A 20,017-nucleotide genomic window follows, 5' to 3' on the forward strand; every position below is an offset into this window, starting at 1 on the left:
AATGGTAGTAGCTGGTAATGGGAAGAAGAAGAACTTCATGAAGAAGAAAGCAGTCTGCTGGGGGTATGGACAATTTGGGCACATCAAGAAAAATTATCCAAGAGTTGGAGCAGGTTCGGTAAGTGACTTCAAGTCAGTAAATGGAGATACTTGTACTGAAGCTAACTTTGTTTCTCTCTCCATGGAAGACGATGTCTATTGAGAATAGACATGTACATCCTCATGGCATGTCGCTAATCCTCAAAGTTGTCATGATAGAAGATGTGTTAATGTTAGCGGGTCTATAAGTTTGCACACATGCATTGGTTTGGCAGTGATGCAGGGGTGTGTGGTGGAAATTCATGTCGATGACTGATGGACTTCCAGGAAAGCCAAATGTCAAAGTTCCACCATAATTTTTAGCAAGGTTATTTTCGACATGGGCTGAAGTGAAATGATTGGAATTGATTTATTCTGAATATGTATGCTTTTATGGTGGCGCATGATAGCAGAAACTACGAAGATCTTCATCGAGGTGGAGCGTGGTTGTGGGACCAGCCAAAGTCACAAGGTGAAAATTGTTGATTTTTTGCTCTTTGGAGTGCCACATCAATGGGGAATGAGAGAAGAGCCAAGGCCTAAGGCCTATAAAAGGAGGGTTAACCTCCTTGATTAAGTGCACCAGTTAGAAGATTAACTAGTAACTTTTGACTTTAGTAAAATTCCTCTGTTAGCATTTTAAGGGAAATATATGAGAGTTAAAGTTTTGCTAGTAGAGAAGCTTTGTTGGTGTATTTTGGGGTGAGAATAAAAATTATGTGATTGTAACAATTTTTCACATAGTGAATTTTCTTCTCTGGGTCTGGTGGTTTTCTCTTGTTTTGAAAGTTTTCCACGTAAATTCTTGTGTTGTTATTATTTCTCTATTTTTCTTAATATTCTTACAAATGGTGGATCTTAGGTGGTGAATTTGGGAGATCCAAATTCCCAATACTAAAAAACTACAGTTGCTCATCTTTGGACATGAGATGGGATGTCAACCTCGCGAGAGCGAGTAGGTAAGGGAGTCGCTTCTTTTTAATTTATGGAAGAAACTAGTCTATTGTGGTGTATAGTGGCTTGTGAGAGCTACATGGGGCTAGGCAGTGCATGAGGCTCTTGCACTGGCCGAAGGAGGGTGATGGCTGCTGGAACATGGTGGATTGGTGGCTGGGGGGAATGATGGTGGGGCGAATGTGACAAGGTTGAAGCACAAAAGTGGTGGATCCATCTTCAACCATCCAGAAAGGAAAAGAAGAAAAAAAAAGACACAATAGAAGAAAAATCTAGGAAAGATGACAGATTTGCCTGTGGACAGAAAGCGGAAAGGGGAATGAAGGGAGTAAAGATATCATCTTTTGTTGTCTACACCCATTTGTCGAGATTGATATTAAGAAATTCATTTTCTAAATTGTTATTTATGTACTTGAGTTTCCTACTAACAAATCAACATCAAACAAGAAACATTACACTCAAAGCTCAGCCACATCTTATGATACACCACATCCGGCTTTGAAGGGGGAAAAAGAGGAAGAAAAACTATGAACCTCCGGCTTTGATAGCCTGACTCTGTTATGCAAAGATATGCATGCAGCATGCTATAGACCAACTCAAAGAAACTCCAACAGGATTAAAGGAAGTTCTGAAGTGAATTGTTTCTGATGGAGAAAACTGCAGAGATAATTTACACTGAATTGGTATCATCAATATTTATAACCTCCATTTTTCAAGCTTCTCATGCTCTACTCAAGTGCTAGGAGAAAAAAAAGAAGCATTTATAGTCTTGGAGCAAACAGCCCACCACAAGTCAAGATTTTGGAATTCTCAATAAGTCAATGCTCAGATGTTGTGATGTGCAGTTATTCTCATATTTTCGGGCGTTTCTCAGATCAAACTATAAGCAAGTATAGAAGCTCAGATAGAAATAAAAAGCATGCAGACTTTATAATTTTGGCTATTTGATGGGTTATTTGATTACAAACATCAAGTCATGCAAAGATTACAAGGCTCAGACGTGTTCTAATAAACTCAGACCAGAACACAGATGATATGATTTTTAATAAGTACAAAATTTATTAATATCAATAGAGGAATAGGCTTTAACCCAAGTACAAGGGAAATGAAGCAGAGAAGACTGCTAGCTAGGAAGAAGAAATTGATACCAGGAAATCATCAAAACTGAGCTCATTAAAATCTATAGATATTGCCAAGAGAAATAATGTATTGAAAAAGAGACTTCTAATAACGTTCCTTATTTTCAAAGTTCTGATAATTTCTTCCACTTCAAATGCACCACAGAAGGCATATGGGAACCATCTTCCATATTGTGGCAATTTGTAGGATGCCATAAAGACTCATCTACCAAGAAGATCAGCCACTCTCCCAGGAACCCATGCTAACACAACTCTGCTGAAGAAATCATCCCACAAGGCCTGGCAATCTCACAATAAAGTAGCTCATGATTCACGGTATCACCACTTTTTCTACACATGCAGTGCTGGTCAATCATGATGATCCAGAATTTCCAATAGGTTGCCCATGGTCAGGATCTTCTCCAAGGAAGCTGTCCATACAAAGAAAGCAGCTTTTAGAGGCACTTTACAGGCTTACTCCTCCAAATGTTCCTCCAAGAAAAAAGAAATGTCATCCACAGAAAACATTTTAAGTCTGTGAATGACATTACTATGATTTTAAGTCCGTGAATGGCATTACTATGACAGTTTCTTTTTTTTCCCCCAGTTTAAATTACCTTGGTTATATATTTTTGCCAAGGAAATCAGTTCAAATGGCATGGAGATTAGAATTTTGAAATCTAATTTCTGACCAGATTTTCCGCCGTCAAATGAGGATGGCAAGTTTCAAATTTGATGCCATCTCATGATTCACTCAATTAGAAATGCAACTAAATTAAAAAGAGAAAAAGATTAGATGGTTGGATTCATGTTGCCCCTGGTGTAACTCTTGGCGATGTTATTTTTTCTTATTAAAATTCAACAAATTAATACTTTGTCAAGTCTACCATTGGATTATATCTCCTCCATCTATAATTTACAATCTTATCCAAAATACTAAAAATGTTTAGTGAATTTATATATATGTGTAAAAACACATAATGGTGGCCTAAAAAATGAAGGGGGGAGAGCTTCCTCCACCAACATATTTATAGTTCTTTTGTGCTACTCCTGCCTTGAAATCCTACCTCGCTTAAACTACAGCCTAGTCCAGGCAGAATCTGACTTCAGGCCACCCTGTTCTCTTATCATATAATTCATAAGCATTATCTCACATGTATTTAACTCAACATCCAAGGACTTTTTTTAAGAAAATACACAAACATAAAGGATAGAAGCAGGAAAGCAATGGCAAAGCAGCTTTGTGGTACTAATCCCTGATTGGGCTTATTGAGGCAATGGTATAATATACCCGTTTCATAAATGAAAAAAAAAATTAATAGAATGAGAAATCGACAATGAACATGAAATTAAACAAAATCAGATAATTGATAGGATAGTGTGAACGAACAGATCAACACTTTGTACTAAATAATAAATTAACTTGTAGATTCGTAAACTTCGAAAAAAAAAAAGATTAAGCATAACAATCCAACAGCACTCAAAATGCTTCCAAATATAAACATTAGTTCCAACATCAAGTGCATCAACAGCTAGAAGTTAAAGGATAATTTTGGGAGCTTACAGAGACCAGGATGCCATATTTCTAAATACCCTAAAAAAACGTGGACCATGAAGCCTTCAGAGCCTCTCTAACAAGAAACAAACAGACATCATTTAAAAATCCATTCATGACATACCTCAGCTGAATTTAGACACAGCAAGAATGGAAATCAAGATCTGCAAGAAGGTAGAGTGATGCCTCCACAGCAAGCAGCAATTATTATGTACAGCAATACAACAATCAAGAATGTCAATAGTGCCCTGTCACGAATAAGAGAAACATTATATGGATGAAAACCATAATGCCCGAAGGCTATTAACAGCAAAAACTATTAATATGTACGAGGACTATCAACAGTTCCATTCTATGGTTATAATCCAACTTAATGCCTACAATTAATAAATAGAATCAAGTTCTTCATTCTATAAAGCAAACCTTTTTTTGATAAATATTCTTTCAGTATAAAGAAGCTGATAAGTCATGATAAAACAGAAACAGAAAACCTCTTCCTGATGATAGCAGAGTAAACAGTTAATTAGGTATGTGGTTTTAACACATACCATAACATTTTGTGTCATGTCCAAACTCTCAAGGGATGTTTGGGAAATGAGATGAGATGAGAAATCTGCGAATAGTAGTGAAATAGTTTGTAAATAATAGTAAAATGGTTTGAGTTATAATGTTTAATGGGGTTTTGGAAAATGAGAGAGAAAAAGTTGAATAAAAATATTATAAAGTTAGAATATAATATTTTAATATTATATTTGTTTTGGGATTTGAAAAAGTTGAATTCTTTTTTGTATTTTGTTTGAAAGTTTGAAAAAGTTGCAATGATTAGTTTGAAAAAGTTGTAATGATTAGTTTGAAAAAGATCGTGTCTGATGTTTGAGAAGGAGATGAGATAAGATGAGAAACATTACCAAACATCCCCAGATATTATTTGAAAAAGCCACTATACAGTTCTTAAGTTCATGGTAACATTCCATAATCCTTGCAAAATAAGAACCCAATATTAAAGGTCCAAAAATAGCTCTAACTAGAAAACAAAGATTGGTCTCTAAAACTCAAAGCACTATATGCCATCACCAAAAAAAAAAAAAAAAAAACATAGAAAGTACTGAATGACATCAAAATTAAAGATCTAGATCCCATGCAATTCAACAGCCTGAAGCCAGCTATATCAATGTTCTCCTCTATGTTTACTTTCATTATAGGCAATGCACTTTTCCACAAAACCTAAACTCTAATTTTTCACCTTTTTTTAACATGGGGTGGGGTGTCATGGAGGCTGCCCCTGAAAGAAACACATTGTGTACTAAAATGAATTTCCCTTCAATGCATCCCTAACAAGATCCATTGCCATTTTTTGGCAGCTCATCTCAAGTCCCAATTCCTCATTTTAACAGATCTCAACTCATAGTCATGTTACTTCATTGCCCAAGAATATATGCCATAACACAGGCCTCTTCTATTTAGCAATTTTGCAAATTCTACCTCAAAGTTGCAGCAAAGTTTTGTAGATTTGACAATGATTAGTTATGATAGGTTCAGTAAATCATCCTGTTACTATATTCTTACATAAATACAGAGAGTTCTGTCGTAAAAGAACACCCAACTCCCAGGAATGTTGAGAAAAATAGAGCAAAAATGGAATAAATTGTCATGAGGCACATACAAGCCGAATCTCTTAAAATGAGGCAGATATAAGCACAGAAAAAAAATGCAGTTGGTTTGTCTACATTTCTACTTTCTGGACTCGGATGATTTGATCTTTACTAACTAGTTGTTAACTGAACATTAGTATATGCCAAAGTCACAAGGGGATAAAGGAAACGCACACGAGCTTAGCATTTTTCATACAAATAGCTTGACGGAGGCGCTTGGACTGTTTCTTGAAGTGAAATGCACCATCTTGTATTGTTGAAGTTTTGTCAACAAGAAGTTCAATCCGGTCACCTCTCTCCAGTATCTTCTCTATGTTTTCCACCATGATAGTACGAATCTGGATACCACGTTTTGGAGCTTGTAAGCACAAAAAAAAAAAAAAAATGCTATGACTACAACTATAATAAAAGACTGACAAGAAGAGAACAAAAAAAAAAGTATAGATAGCATATAAAAATAAGGGAAGAAATTGTAACGCCAGATTTATCCATGACAAATTTCAGATCACAGCGAAGAGGACAGATATGAAATTTTCTGGAAGTTTCAATCTAAAAAAGTTTTTTTTTCTAATCTTCACATGTTAAGTTTAAGAGTTACAATGTAACTATTAGGCTTAGTTTGGATACCAAAATCATCTCAACCCATCTCATCTCATCATTACAATTTTCACAAATTCCCACATAAAATACAATAAACAATTCAATTTTTTCAAATTCCAAAACAATAATAATATTAAAAAAAAGATTCTAACAATATTTCATTCAACTTTCATCTAAAACCATCTCATCTCATGTTAAATTGGTAAAATCATCTTATCTCATCATTACAATTTTCACAAATTTCCACAAAAAATACAATAAATAATTCATTTTTTTAAAATTCCAAAACAATGATAATATTAAAAAAAAAAATATTCTAACAATATTTTATTCAACTTTAAACTTCATTTAAAACCATCTCATCTCATCTCACTATCTAAACCCCACCTTAGAGGTCCAAAAATGATCTCAAAAAATAAACAAAAGAAAATGATAGACACTTTGGCCCTCGGGCAAAAGAGAGAAAGAGACTTACTTAGGGCTGGTTTGGATTCAGAGATAAGATGAGATGGTTTTAGATGAAAGATGAAAGTTGAAAAAAATATTGTTAGAATATTATTTTTTAAAATTATTATTTTTTTGGGATTTGAAAAAGATGAATTATTTATTATATTTTATATGAGAATTTGAGAAAGTTGTAGTGATGAGATGAGATGAAATGAAACACTTTCTGAATCCAAAAGGGGCCTAGATGCAACAACCCACATGACCCACCTTCATGAGAGGAAAAAATATAAATTTGTACACACAATTTGACCAGATGCTCTAACAATGACAATGCCTTATTTTCAATTGCTAATAGGCACAAACTGAAATAGCTAACTATAAATGATTAAGATTGAACCCAAAATTGAAGTGTATATGACCTGGGAAATTGCTGTAATTTAAAATCATTAAAAGCAACTATCTTTGCATTGTTAGAGGTATACATAAATAAGAATGAAGAAACAGGAAGCAAATTTATGCGCAAAAAAAAACAAGGTACTTGCCTCACTAACTTCACCTCTTACACGGTTAAGAGTATCTGCACTAGGATTACTAGAGAAAAATTCCATTTGCCGATGCAAGACTCTTGAGAACTCATCATTCATTGCATAAGCAGGTGCATAGTTGGCCACTCTGCCATAGTTTTTCATGAATCTCATGTGAATATCCTCCAAGTAAGAAAAAGGGATCCTCCCTGGACCAAGGCACAAGCAACCACAAACAGAGGGTCAAGAACAGAAACGCAAAAAGAAGAGAAGGAAACACAATGAGGAGGGGGGAGGGTAAAAACAGTCCATGAAAGATATTAAATAGAAAAATAATCGAGGAAATTCATAAAAACAAAATGGATTTTCCAAACAACTTATAGATCATGACACACAAGAAAAACTCCATCCAATATTGAGTAGTTTACAAGATATTTTAACAGAGGTGAGTTCATACAGACCTGGATGTTGGGCGGAAGAATGGGATGCATAAGGTCAAACAATAGTATAGATTGAGTGAGTTTTACACGTCATATAAGTTCGACAAAAAACTGGTGTTAGGATATTTATGGCTTGTTAAGTCTTAGTATTATTAAAGAATGGAATTCAAATCCTTTAATTGTAAAACATAGACATATATATATGCCGAAAGTTTGATGAAGCAGAGTTAGATTGTTCTCTGCCCTCTTTTCTCTTATCTTTTCTTTCTCACCTTTCTGCCAAACCCTAAAAGGAATTCTTCAAATCTAAAAATGGTGGATAGGTTTTTTCTTAGTTAGTTCATAGTGAATCATACTCTTTTCAATAGACATGTATGCCTGCCTTTATCATTGTTCATTTCCTCATTACATAAAGTGAGAGCAATCAAATTCTATGTACTCCTTTCACAACTCAACCATTTATATCATGAGAAGAATACAATAAGGTTCTCCAGATGAAATGTCTGCTGAGCTGACCAGAATAACAACATGGTACAACAGGCACTGCAGAAGTTCGCCATTCAGTACCAAGACAAAAGCTTTTGTGATAGTCACAGAACTTCTAACTACCAACTTGAAAATCACATCATTGATACACAGAATTTAGCTAACTCAATCTTTGATTGCTAAAAAGTTGGCCTAAAAAAATGAAAAAATGTAACCTATTACAGGTAGTTCTGAATCAAAAAGTGATGAAAGATAAACTGGCTACTCCTGTACCATCATTTGATGGCATTGAGCATGCTATCATCCCCCTAAGAGTGAAACTGCCATAACAACTCGTAGTCTGCATTGTTTTTCCCAGTTCCTCAGAATTTAATCAAATGATCTGTTATCAGTTTTGCTCAATCGAGATATATATAAACAATAGCAAAATTGAAACATCAATTAGATTCATTATTATCAGATCATTTTTTGAACCAACTCATAAAACTCAAATCAAAACATTGAACTGAAGCTCAAACCCCGTACCTAAGTCGTACTGATTCAAGCCGCAGCCTATTTTTAACTGTTCTGACTCCATATCACATATACAAAAGTCAAGTCTATCAACTGACCCACATAAAGATTAGATGACATAAGTCGAGTCTAATCAACTGACCGACATAAGATTAGATTACATAAGCCAAGTCTTATCAACCTGACAACCTCAAATCTTAAAACAGAAATTTTCAGAGCGAAAATCGATAATCCCTTAAGCCCTCCCCGAGAAGCCAGGCTGTTAACAGCACCAAAACATGGGGATAGCGATTGGCGAGAAAGGAATAGTGGAGAGAGTGGCAAAAAATAAAGAAAAGAAAAAGGAATACGCACTGCCGAAGGTGTTGTTGGCCATGCAGAGGAAGGTGAGGCCATCGGATCGAAGTATGTGGAAGATGTAGGTTTCCTGAGAGAAGCAGAGCCTGGAATCGGCCTGAGACGGAATCTTCTCGAGGATCCGCCTCGCCACCGCCCCTGGGTTCCCCGTCACGGCGCTAAACTCCGCCAGCACCACCGTCCCCCGAGCCACCACCGCATACAGAATCGCCATCACTGTCTCTGATCTCCAGGAGAATCAGAGAACGATCTCTCCAAAAGAAGAGAGAAAAAAAGAGCTTCGAAGGTAGAGGCGGGAGCTAACGAACAAAGTCTGATTGTACCGGATAGTCCAAGGTGTACTGAATTGGTTGACCAGGACTGCATGGGATGCACGTGCGACTGACTTCCTTGTTGCTGCTTGCTAGTTTTTTCATTTTTGTTCTTTTGTTTTGCCTTTCCTTGTATTTTGTAAAACCAAACTTCCTTCAATTTATATATTTAAATGATGAGAAAGGCTATTTATTTAACGATATTTAATCAGATTTTTTTTTTAATTTTTTCAATATGATATCGATTTAAAATTTTTATTATTTATTATTAATAGATGTAGTGTTATTTGAAAGTCTTTACACCACACATCATCAACATATCATAATTTGACATTTGAGATTTTAAAATTTATCTTCTAAATTAAACTATGCCAATGGATGATATCTTCTAAAATAAAAAAAATAATTCAATTTTTTTAAATTCTTAAATAAAAATAATATTAAAAAAATTATATTCTAACAGTATTTTAACTTTATAATATTTTCATTCAATTTTTTCTTTCTCATTTCCTAAAACTCCATAATTCACTACTATTTACAAACAATTTCACTATTATTTACAGATCATCTCACCATTCAAATGAGGAGGCCTAAGGTGTGGTTTGGATAGTGAGATGAAATGAGATGGTTTTAGATGAAAGTTGAATAAAATCTTGTTAAAATATTATTATTTTGAGATTTAAAAAAATTGAATTGTCTATTATATTTTGTGTAAAAATTTAGAAAAATTATATAGATGAGATGAGATGAGATGAAACGTTTTCATTATCCAAGCAAGGCTTCCTTTATTTGTTGCCATTCGAGGACTCCTTCTGGTTCCCTTTCTTCTACTATATAACCCATTTTCCCCTGTTTGTTCTCTCCTCTACTTAGGATTTTAGTTTTTTTGTGTAAGGGTGGGTAGCGAGGCCTCACTCCTCGCTACCCCGCTTCGCATTTCCCCCAATGGCGGACCTATTAAGGGGTAGGGGGCCCCAAAGTTTGAAAAAAAATATATATTAATTTTTTTTGATTTAATAGTATTATATTAATCTCATATTGTGCTGGTCCTCTCTCTAAAAAATTATGTTGGTCCATTTTACAAAATTATTTTGATCTTATAAATTATTTTGACTCAGAAATATAATAAAATATATTTTATTATAGTTTTAGCTTTGCTCGGCCCCCTTACAACAAATTCCTAGTTCCACCACTGATTTCCCCCGCCATGCACTTATATATTTTATTATATAAATATATATTTATACTATACATATTTATAAATATTTATTATTTGTACTATATATAAATATAGTAATATGTATTAAATAAAACTTTTATTTAATATTTTGTGTAAGTTGTAGTGTAGTAGGATAACCCTTTTATAAATTGTCAAAATAATACAAGAGTTTCGCATTACTTAAGTGTGAGATTTTATTGTGAAAGCAATCTATAAAAGAGTCATCCTACTATACTAAAACTTACACAAAATATAGGGCTGAGCAAAAATCCAACAATTCGACTCCGAATCCGACTCCGCTCAGGGTCCGCACCGACTCCGACAAGTCGGAGTCGGAGTCGGAGTCAGAGTTTTTTCCCTATTGGAAGTCGGAGTCGGAGTCATTGAAGAATCGACTCCGACTTTGCTCTAATCCGCCTCCGACTTGGTCCTCCGACTCCACCTCCGATTTTATACATATTTTATAAAAATATATGTGTTTTTTTATATATTAATCATTTAAGTTTTATACAACTATATTTTATATAGTTAGTTAAACTCAATAATATACTAGTTAAATAATATATTTATACTATAATATAGAAACTAAATTGACTAATAATGAATAATAGTTTAGTATATGACTATATGTAAATATCATACTATTACAAATTTACAATATTACTACCATGTTATATGTAAGTTGTAACACTAAATTACTAATGTATAAATATAATAACATATAATACTACTGTATATATAATATACTATAAACACTAAGATGCATAATAACATCAACATGTAATATTAATGGATAAACATTAATCTATAAATTTAGAATAACATATAATACTAATGTATAATAACTAAAGTATTATTCATATAAATTTTATATAACAATATCTTTTATTAATTATATTTTTTGACTTAATAAATTCTCAACATAATCCTTTTGATAAATATATTAGTAATACTAATATACATTAGTATATTAATTAGATTTATGGTCTAATACTAATACTATTAGTAATCCACTTTAACTAATACTAATATTTATACTAATACTATTATAGACTATAGTTATAACTTATAGTATTATACCTATACTAAATCACTAATTCACTATAACTTATACTAATATAGTTATGCTAAATCACTATAACTAAAGCTAATGTAGTTATACTAATCATTATAACTATATATAGTATTAATATCACTATTAGTATAATATAGTATTAATAGTAACTAATAACTATATATAGTATTAATATCACTATTAGTATAATATAGTATTAATAGTAACTAATACTAATATAACTATTAGTATAACTAATATCACTACTAGTATAACTAATACTAATACTATTAGTGTATTACTAATATTTATATATATTAATATATATATCAAGTATAAGAGATTAGAGATTTAATATATATAATATTAAATCACTAACATACTAATAGTATGATACTATAGTATTAGTAATTATACTATAAGATATAGTAATAGACTAATAGTATAATATATTAATACTATATTATATATAAAATAGTAATACTATTTTTTGAATCTTCATTTCATATACGGTGCCATTTTTTTTAATATTCATATATAATAATATATATCATATATATATATATAATATAATTAAAAATAGATTCATAGTAATTATAATAGTATACTATAGTAACTATACGGTACTTTTTTTTTAATCTTCATTTCGTATACGGTGCCTTTGTTTATTGTAGTGATTAGTTGGATGTGGATATGGAATCATGGACGATGGGAGTACATGTAAAAATATGACTTTCTTTTTATTTTTTGAATGTATGTTAGTATGTTACTTATTTTATTTAGTTGTATTTTTTATTATAATCAAAAGTTTAATAAGTTTGGATTGTAATTTTGAGAAAATTGAAATTTGAAAGCCCACAATTTTTTTTTTTTTAAAGTGGGTCAAATATGAAGTTAAAAAAAAAAAAAAAAAGTAAAAAAATCCGACTCCGATCCGACTCCACTCTGACAAGTCGGAGTCGGATCGGAGTTGGATTCTCTACATGTCAGAGTTGGAGTCGAAGGTCGGATTCGACCTCCGACTTTGTCGGAATCGGAGTCGGAGGTTGGGCCCTCCGACTCCGAAACTGTCGGTGCTCAGCCCTAACAAAATATACACTAGTAAATTTAAAAATTACATAATTTTTACAAAAACTACATACTTTTTAAATTATAGTCACATTTACAAATTTAAATTTATAATTTGGGTCCAAAAATGTATTTTTGATCACTTTTGGACCCATGAATAATTTTTAGACCTAATAGACTGTTGTCTATTATTGAAGTGAGCGGAGGGCGAGGTGAATTGAGAGTCTGCCCCACCCCTCAGCATGCGGGGCGGGGTACCTCGACCCTAGAATGCGGGGCCGGGGGGGCTACATCGCACCATATGGTGCGGGTAGCACCCCTAGTTTTGTGTGGTAATAATGTTTTTAATTTTTTGTACGTAGTGTCATTGTTGCTAGGAACTGCATCCACATTAGGTAGGAACACCACAAATGGTAGCACCTTAATTCTTGAGATCACTTATGGAAAGAAGGTGGTTTTGAACAAGGAAGGCAAGTTAAGATTTAAGTGAGCAAGAGTAAGAGAATGCAATTATAGCTTATTATCTAAAGGAAAAAAAAAGAAAGAGATGCGAGGTGTCAATAGGACTGTTCACCTAGGAATACTTGCTCGGAACTCGGGTTTTAAACCCGAGTCAAAACCTGGACTGGATTAACCCGGATTATGACCCCCTACTGGAACTCGAAACCTAAATGAAAGTAGATTTTTGAAAACCAAAAATCTGGATCCGGGCTGTACCCAGGTTTTGTTTTCAAAAGCCTATATGTTATTAAATTTTTTTTAAGAAAAAAATAATGTTGAAAAGCATATTTATTTTTATTTAAAAGCCTATATTTTATTACAATTTTTTCAAGAAAAATGTTGATGAAAAGCTTAATTTTTTTGTTTTATAAAAGCCTATATTTTATCAAAGTTTTTTTCAAAATGTCATGTTCAAAACCATAATACTAATGTATTGAACATTGACTATAATAATAAAAATATATTAAAATGAAAAACTCAATTTTATGTCAAAAATAAATAAAACTAGAAACAACTAATTACTTTTTTAACTAAAAAAAAAAAGTCCAATATTTTTTTACTTAAGGCTGATTTCTGGATTTTAAATCCTGAACCCGAGTTTCATACCCGTCCCAGACCAGATAGGTTCTAGTTTTGAAATGCGGGTTTCGATTTGGATTTGACTCGGGCCGAAGACCGTAACTGTAACTCAAAATTTTCTCAGCCTGAATGAACATTCTTAAATGCCTATGCAAGAGAATGCTCTATAAAAAGCACTAATGTGTTGGAACCAAATATTGGCATTGGCGAAGGAAGGAAAGGCAATGATAGGTGAAGGTCTGGAGTGGGGTGTTTTCTTTGGGTTTGGACTAGGTTTAACGGTTAAGACGATTGTGCTGCATAGTGTCAATATCTAAGCGCGTGCTCCGGTCGTGCATGAGTAGTATCGAATATGCTTATATATTAGAACTTGGAAGAAGAATATTCAACTCTTAACTTCTGAGGTGAGAAACAACGTCGTTTTATATTCCAAATTAGTTTTTTTTTTTTTTTTTAAATCGGATCCGAATTTATCTCACCCACCCAGATGTAGTCCAGACGGATATACTCGAATTTCTGGATTCTGGACCGTACCAAAAAAAAAAAAAAACTGGTCTGATTGCACACCCCTATGGCCCTATAGCATAAGGTAACCCTTATGAAACAAAATTAGATTCTTGCATAATGATCAATTCAAGATATCAATTTAAAACTTAGCATTGCATGCTGTTTTTCTCTAAATATCAACACTTAATTATCACTTACAAATGCCATTAAAATTAAAATAAAACTTAAATATTTAAAAGGGGCTATAAAAACTCACTACAACAAATTAGAATTTTAAAATAATCCAAAAAGGCCCAAAATGATCCAGAAATAGGGTAAAAAAAAAAGCCCAAAAGAAGGCCTAAAAAGACTCCAAACCGATCTCTAAATTGCTAAACCGGTCCGGCTGGTTTCCTTCCTATCCATCGACTGGCTCAGTCGGTTTTGGGAGCATAAAAAATTCGGTTGGTTGGTTTCAGTTTTGGGCCGAAACAGCAATTTTCATGGTTAAAAATCAACACTTGTTTAAAAAAAAGTTAAGATGATAGAAAGAAGTAAATTTTATTATTTATATTTATATCTTGACACCTATTGTTGTGGTTGGGGCAAATGGGTCTTTTGAAGCACAAGCAGAGATTCTTGCTTTTACAAAATTTTGAGAAAACAAAAAAGTTTTTGAATCGGACAAATTGTAAGTAAACCTTCAAATAGTTGATTATTTTATTCTAAACAAGCTGCCTCTGGAATATTATGTTCATGAAAATTAGTCATAAAAAGAGTTATTATTTTATTTATTTTTTTAGCAGTCCTAAATGAGTTAAAAGGATTTTTTGATTTTTTTTTTCAATTAACTAGTAAATTAGTCAAAATCTTGTTTAAAGATCGGTTGCCTATAAAAAAAAAAAAATCAACGAGTGAGTAGGCGCCCTGTGCAACTAGTGTATTATTATACGAGAAGTGTTACCCGCATAAAGAAATTTTATAAAATTAAATTCAGAAATTGATATGATTTTATATAATAAATTAGATCTATTTTATAATAAAAATAATTATATAATTTAATATATAAAATCAAATCACGTCAATTTATAAATTTATTTTTACATATCCATTTTTATTAAAACTTACAAAAAGTCTACTTGCAACCGGCTGGGGGAAACCCCGCGTAACCGGTTGCATAAAAATTATTTTTTTTTCACTTTCTTATTTCGTTCTCTCTCTCTCATTCTATCTATTTTTTTCGTTCACTCATAGTCAAGGAGACCGCCAAGGACTCGAAGGGCCTCTGCGTCACGGTCAAGCTCACCATCCAGAACCTTTAGGCCAAGGTCTCCATTGTCCCCTCCGTTGCCGCCCTCGTTATCAAGGCCCTTAAGGAGCTCGAGCGCCACCGTAAGAAGATGAAGAATATCAAGGCATCGAGATCGCGAAGGTCATGTGACACAGGTCCATGGCCAAGGACCTCTCTGGGACTGTCAAGGAGATCCTCAGTATGTGCATGTTCGTTGGTTGTACAGTCGACGGGAAAGACCCCAAGGACTTGCAGCAGGAGATCATTGATGGTGATGTCGAAATCCCTCTAGATTGAGTTCCCCATTGAGGATTTTTTTTTTCAAATATAGTTTTAATTTGTTTTTTTTTTTGGATAATTTGGAGATTGTATGGTTTACTATGTTTTAGAAATTAGAATATTTATAGGGATTTGTATGCTAATTTAATTATGTTGATGGAGTTATGGTGTTAGTGTGATTTCTTTTGCTGGGTGATTGATTATTGTTAAAAAAATAAGTTTTTTTACTTGAATTTCACTGTGATGGAGGTTAGCAGCGAAGTTGGGTCTTTTGTGAGTGATGGCCTGCCATGCTTGAGGCTGGCTGGTGGTGGCAGTGGAAGGGAAAAAATCAAGAGAGAGATGCAGGTTGCTGAAACTTGAGGAAATTTTGTTTCTATTCCAAGAAAAATTTTGAGAATTTTGAAATAGGTTGCTAAATGATAGTGAAATCGGTGGTTACTGTGGTTATAAAGAGTCAAATGAAGATAGAGATGAAGGTGGCGCAGTGTGAATATGAAGGACTTGACCAGAGATTGTGAGAGAGAGAGAGAGAGAGAGAGAGAGAGAGACGGACTGACGGAGAGGTAGAGAGGCTGCGAACCTCGTGGAATTACCAATAAATATTGATCAAGTTTTTAAGCTTCTCAGTGACAGAAGGAAAAGGAAAAGGGGTGAGAGAGAAACAAAAGGAAGGAAGGGCTGAAGTGGGACCCAATTGTCAGCCGATTACATAAAGGTTATATATATCGGTTGGATGTAGCATTTCTGTAAAACTTATTATACACGGGCTAGCGCGAAATGAAACTGTTTGCTTAATACATTCTATTTTGCCCCAACTATTTCAGTTAGAACACTGCTAGGTATAGTCCCCATTGGGGGGATTGCGTGCGGACGAATGAGATTTTTAGTAAATTACCTCTCAAATTGTAGTGAAATATCAAAACTGCCCCTTTCAATAAATTCTCTCCAGCAATTATCCCTCCCGATAGAAATTTGAGATCCCTCCATTCATAGAGCCAACTCCAACGTCGTCAGCCACCTTCGAGCTCCATCTGCCACAATTGACGTCAGCTTATCCTCTGCCATCTTCAGTCGCCACAACGTAAACCCTCTGAACAAACCAAGTGTTTTTAATCAACTTTTTTTTAGATTTATTTTATTTGACATATTTATAGGCATTGTGATTAGAATAATTCTAGGCGTACGTAGCAGTGCTCTTGTGATTAAGCTATGCTATTTGTTCTTTATGAAGTAGTCTTCAACTTTGAAAAAGAGTGTAATAGCCAATCCAGACCCTGCTTCCGCACCTAGAGAAATACTAGATGTGAGAAAATACAAAAAGGATTTTAACGAGAAAACTTACCCTCTGAAATCAAAACCAGAAAGAAGAAATACTAGATGAGATTAAAAGCTTTGGTGAGTTCTGGTCTGATTGGAGCTGCGATCGTTCTGATGAATGTAAGCTTGGCGATTTCGATGTTAAACATGAACTGGGCATTGAAGAAACTGCGAAAAGCCAAGTGGGTTTTGAAGGAATTGAAGAAATGAAAACCAAGAATGAAAACTTGGGTAAGTTGGGCTCCAATGAGAGTTTAGGACAGGTTTGGGACAAAAGACAAAATATAAAATTCTCATCTCATCTCATTTCATCTCATTATTACACATTTTTTAAATCTCCATACAAAATATAATAAACAATTCAACTTTTTCAAATCTCAATACATCCTTTTCAAATCTCAAAATAATAATAATATTAAAACATAATATTTTAAACTTCAAAACAAAACATAAAATTCTCATCTCACCTCTCCAACCTCCCCCATGTTTTCCTTTCTATCTTATTTCTATCTTACCGACTACCATTGATTCTTGAAATGAGTGAAGAAAAGCCAAATGAAAATGCTCATAGATAACGCTTGGAAACCCTCATTTCCTTGGACCAATTTTTTCTTCATTTTCCTTCAAAAACGAGATAAGAGTACGAGGAAAGAGAGAGTTTCTTATAAATTTAATAATAAAATATATATTTTTTTCATTCACTAAGTTTATGAAAATATATAGATTTAACACGTACAATATTTAATTAAATAAGATAGAGTATAAAGTCAGAATTTAAATTTAAGATTTCTGCTTTGATACTATATCAAATCATTACTTATTCTAAAATTTAAAATTGATAAAAATAAATAAATTTTGTTAATTAATTCATATTTTAACATCTCATACTATGGCTGATTGGGTAGTTGAGCAAAGTTTTTATTTTTTATTTTTAGAGCTTTTTGGGAATTGGGCTGAAGATAGTGAGTAACATTGTAACATCATTAGGCTTTCTAGTTTGTTTTCAATATGTTAAAGGATGTTTATGTTTTCAGTTAAAATAATTTCTGCCTATATTAGGGGCTTTCTTTCCTTGATCACAATTTACCTTATGTTCATTAGCTGCATATTTTAGAAGGCATTTGGAATCAAAATGCATATCTGAACAATATAATATGAGTATCCCAATACTAGATAGATAATACAGTTTTAAACATGATTTGGTGATCCGCTAAAACTCTTTACATGATGAAATACTTTTTGTATTATTGTTTTTTGTATTTTATTTGAAAGTTTAAAAAAATTATAATGATCAGATAAAAAATTTATAAATTTGAAATTGAAAAGTATTTGTATTTGAGTGATATTTATGAATGAAATTATGATAAATTTAGAAATGAGATGAGATGGTTTGTGTTTCCAAACAAACCCTAAAATATGTTTGATTCTGTTTTGAGATGAGACTGCTTAAAAGCCTTAGTGATGCACAAGATTTCGATTTTTTTTTCTTCTAACATTGTATGATGCATAAGAAGAATAGATTATGACTTAAAAGTATATGGTTAGACATGTTGCTAATCAATTTAGTGCAATAGAACTAGCAACTCATTCATGCCAAAACCTAAACCAAGACACATTAGTACTTTATCATAATACTACAACTATTAAAAGAAGCATTGTTTTTTCAGAAGTAATTACAGCAAGAAAGAACCAATAAATTAAAGAAAGTAAATTACAATTGATTAAGGTGTCATTTGGATAGTGAGTTGAGATGAGATGAGTTGAGTTGAAAGTTAAATAAAATATTATTTTTTAATATTATTATTGTTTTAAAATTTGAAAAAGTCAAATTATTTATTATATTTTGTATGAGAATTTGATAAAATTATAATGATGAGATGAGATGAAACATTTACTTTCAGCCTTGTTTGTATTCACAGCCCATCTCAACCCATCTTAATTCATCTCAACTCATTTTACTACTATTCACTACTATTTAGCAATTTTAACTCACAAATCTCATTACTATTCATAATCCATCTCAACTTATCTCAACTCATCTTTGAATCCAAACGAGGCCTGGACACCCCGCTGCCACTCCCCCTTCTGCCCCACGCACACATGGTGCAGGGCGGGATACGAGGAAGGGTCCTCCGCCCGCACCATGGGTAACACCCTCTAGAATCCTTCATTTGATTTGGTACCTTTTTAAGGTTTACTGTGGAAAATGGGCTAGAGGGCTGCTTTCAGCCATTTGATAGATGTGCTAGTGACCCATGGACTTGGTCTAAGGGTTGTGTCATTTGGTCCTATTCGGAACCTATTTTAGTCAAATGAAAGTCATCTTTTTGTTGGTATCCTTTGGTCATTTTGACATCTTTTAGTCATCTGCCGAATAGAAAAATTGTTATTGTTTTGAAACTTAAAAACGTTATATTGTTTATTATATTTTGTGTGAAAATGATGAGATAAAATGAGTTGTAATGAGTTTTGAATTCAAACCACCCTTAATCTTTTCCCATAAAACATCAAATTACATTTTCTACATGTACATGACATATTTGAAAATTAAAAATTTGAAATTTGAAATTTAAAAGGATGATTAATTGACATTTTTCACATGCGCATGATATGAGTAAAAGTTTGAATTTTGAATTTTTGAAAGATGATTGATTATTATATTTCACATATGCATATTTTGTTTGAAAATTTTAAAAAGTGATTGATAGTTTTTTTGACATATGCAAAAGGTATATGATTTTGTTTGAAAATTTTGAAAAGTAAATAATGCTACTTTTGTCATATATAAAAAGTAAAAGATTAGGTTCAAAAATTTTGAAAAATGAATAATGTTATATTTGACAATTGCAAAAAAGATGAAGTTTTATTTGAAAATTTTAAAAAGTGAGTGGTGCTCCTTTTTTACATGTAAATCTTTTTAAATTTAAAAATAAAGTCTGCAAAACCTGATGCACGGATACGAATGAATGAAGAGTTTGGGTAAGGGATGAGATCTGGTGTAGGCAAGTGCATAGTTAGTCACATAATATACTAACGTGACAGAATGAGATTGGAGGGCTGGTTATGGCCGGAGACCAGACTTTCTGGTCTCTAGGTTTTCTCTTTGGAAAAAGAGAAGAGTGTATAACTGCTTTAGACATTTTAGTCATTGTTTGAGGTGGAAAAGGCTTAGGCACCATTTAGAT

General features: G+C 32.9%; 1 protein-coding gene across 1 annotated transcript; it reads right to left on the minus strand.

Moving 5' to 3' along the window:
* Nucleotides 1–2,068: 2,068 nt before the first annotated feature.
* LOC108986490 (vesicle-associated membrane protein 714-like) lies at nucleotides 2,069–9,036 on the minus strand. The gene is made up of 5 exons (XM_018959118.2): nucleotides 8,722–9,036; nucleotides 6,947–7,137; nucleotides 5,532–5,695; nucleotides 3,830–3,953; nucleotides 2,069–2,581 (listed from the first exon to the last, which is right to left on the minus strand). Exons 1-4 carry the CDS (start codon nucleotides 8,936–8,938, stop codon nucleotides 3,863–3,865), a joined length of 663 nt encoding a protein of 220 aa, XP_018814663.1. The 5' UTR covers nucleotides 8,939–9,036; the 3' UTR covers nucleotides 2,069–2,581; nucleotides 3,830–3,862.
* Between the last annotated feature and the right edge of the window lie 10,981 nt (nucleotides 9,037–20,017).

This window comes from Juglans regia, chromosome 5 (assembly GCF_001411555.2).
Source record: "Juglans regia cultivar Chandler chromosome 5, Walnut 2.0, whole genome shotgun sequence".
NCBI lineage: Eukaryota > Viridiplantae > Streptophyta > Magnoliopsida > Fagales > Juglandaceae > Juglans > Juglans regia.

Excerpts from the sequence above, each read along its gene's own strand:
- LOC108986490 (XM_018959118.2), bottom strand. The coding sequence starts at position 8,938 with ATGGCGATTCTGTATGCGGTGGTGGCTCGGGGGACGGTGGTGCTGGCG. Across the intron at positions 5,696-6,946 it reads TAAGAGGTGAAGTTAGTGAG|ATTCGTACTATCATGGTGGA; the intron begins GCAAGTACCTTG and ends CGTGGTATCCAG. Across the intron at positions 3,954-5,531 it reads ATGAAAAATGCTAAGCTCGT|GGCACTATTGACATTCTTGA; the intron begins GTGCGTTTCCTT and ends TATTCGTGACAG.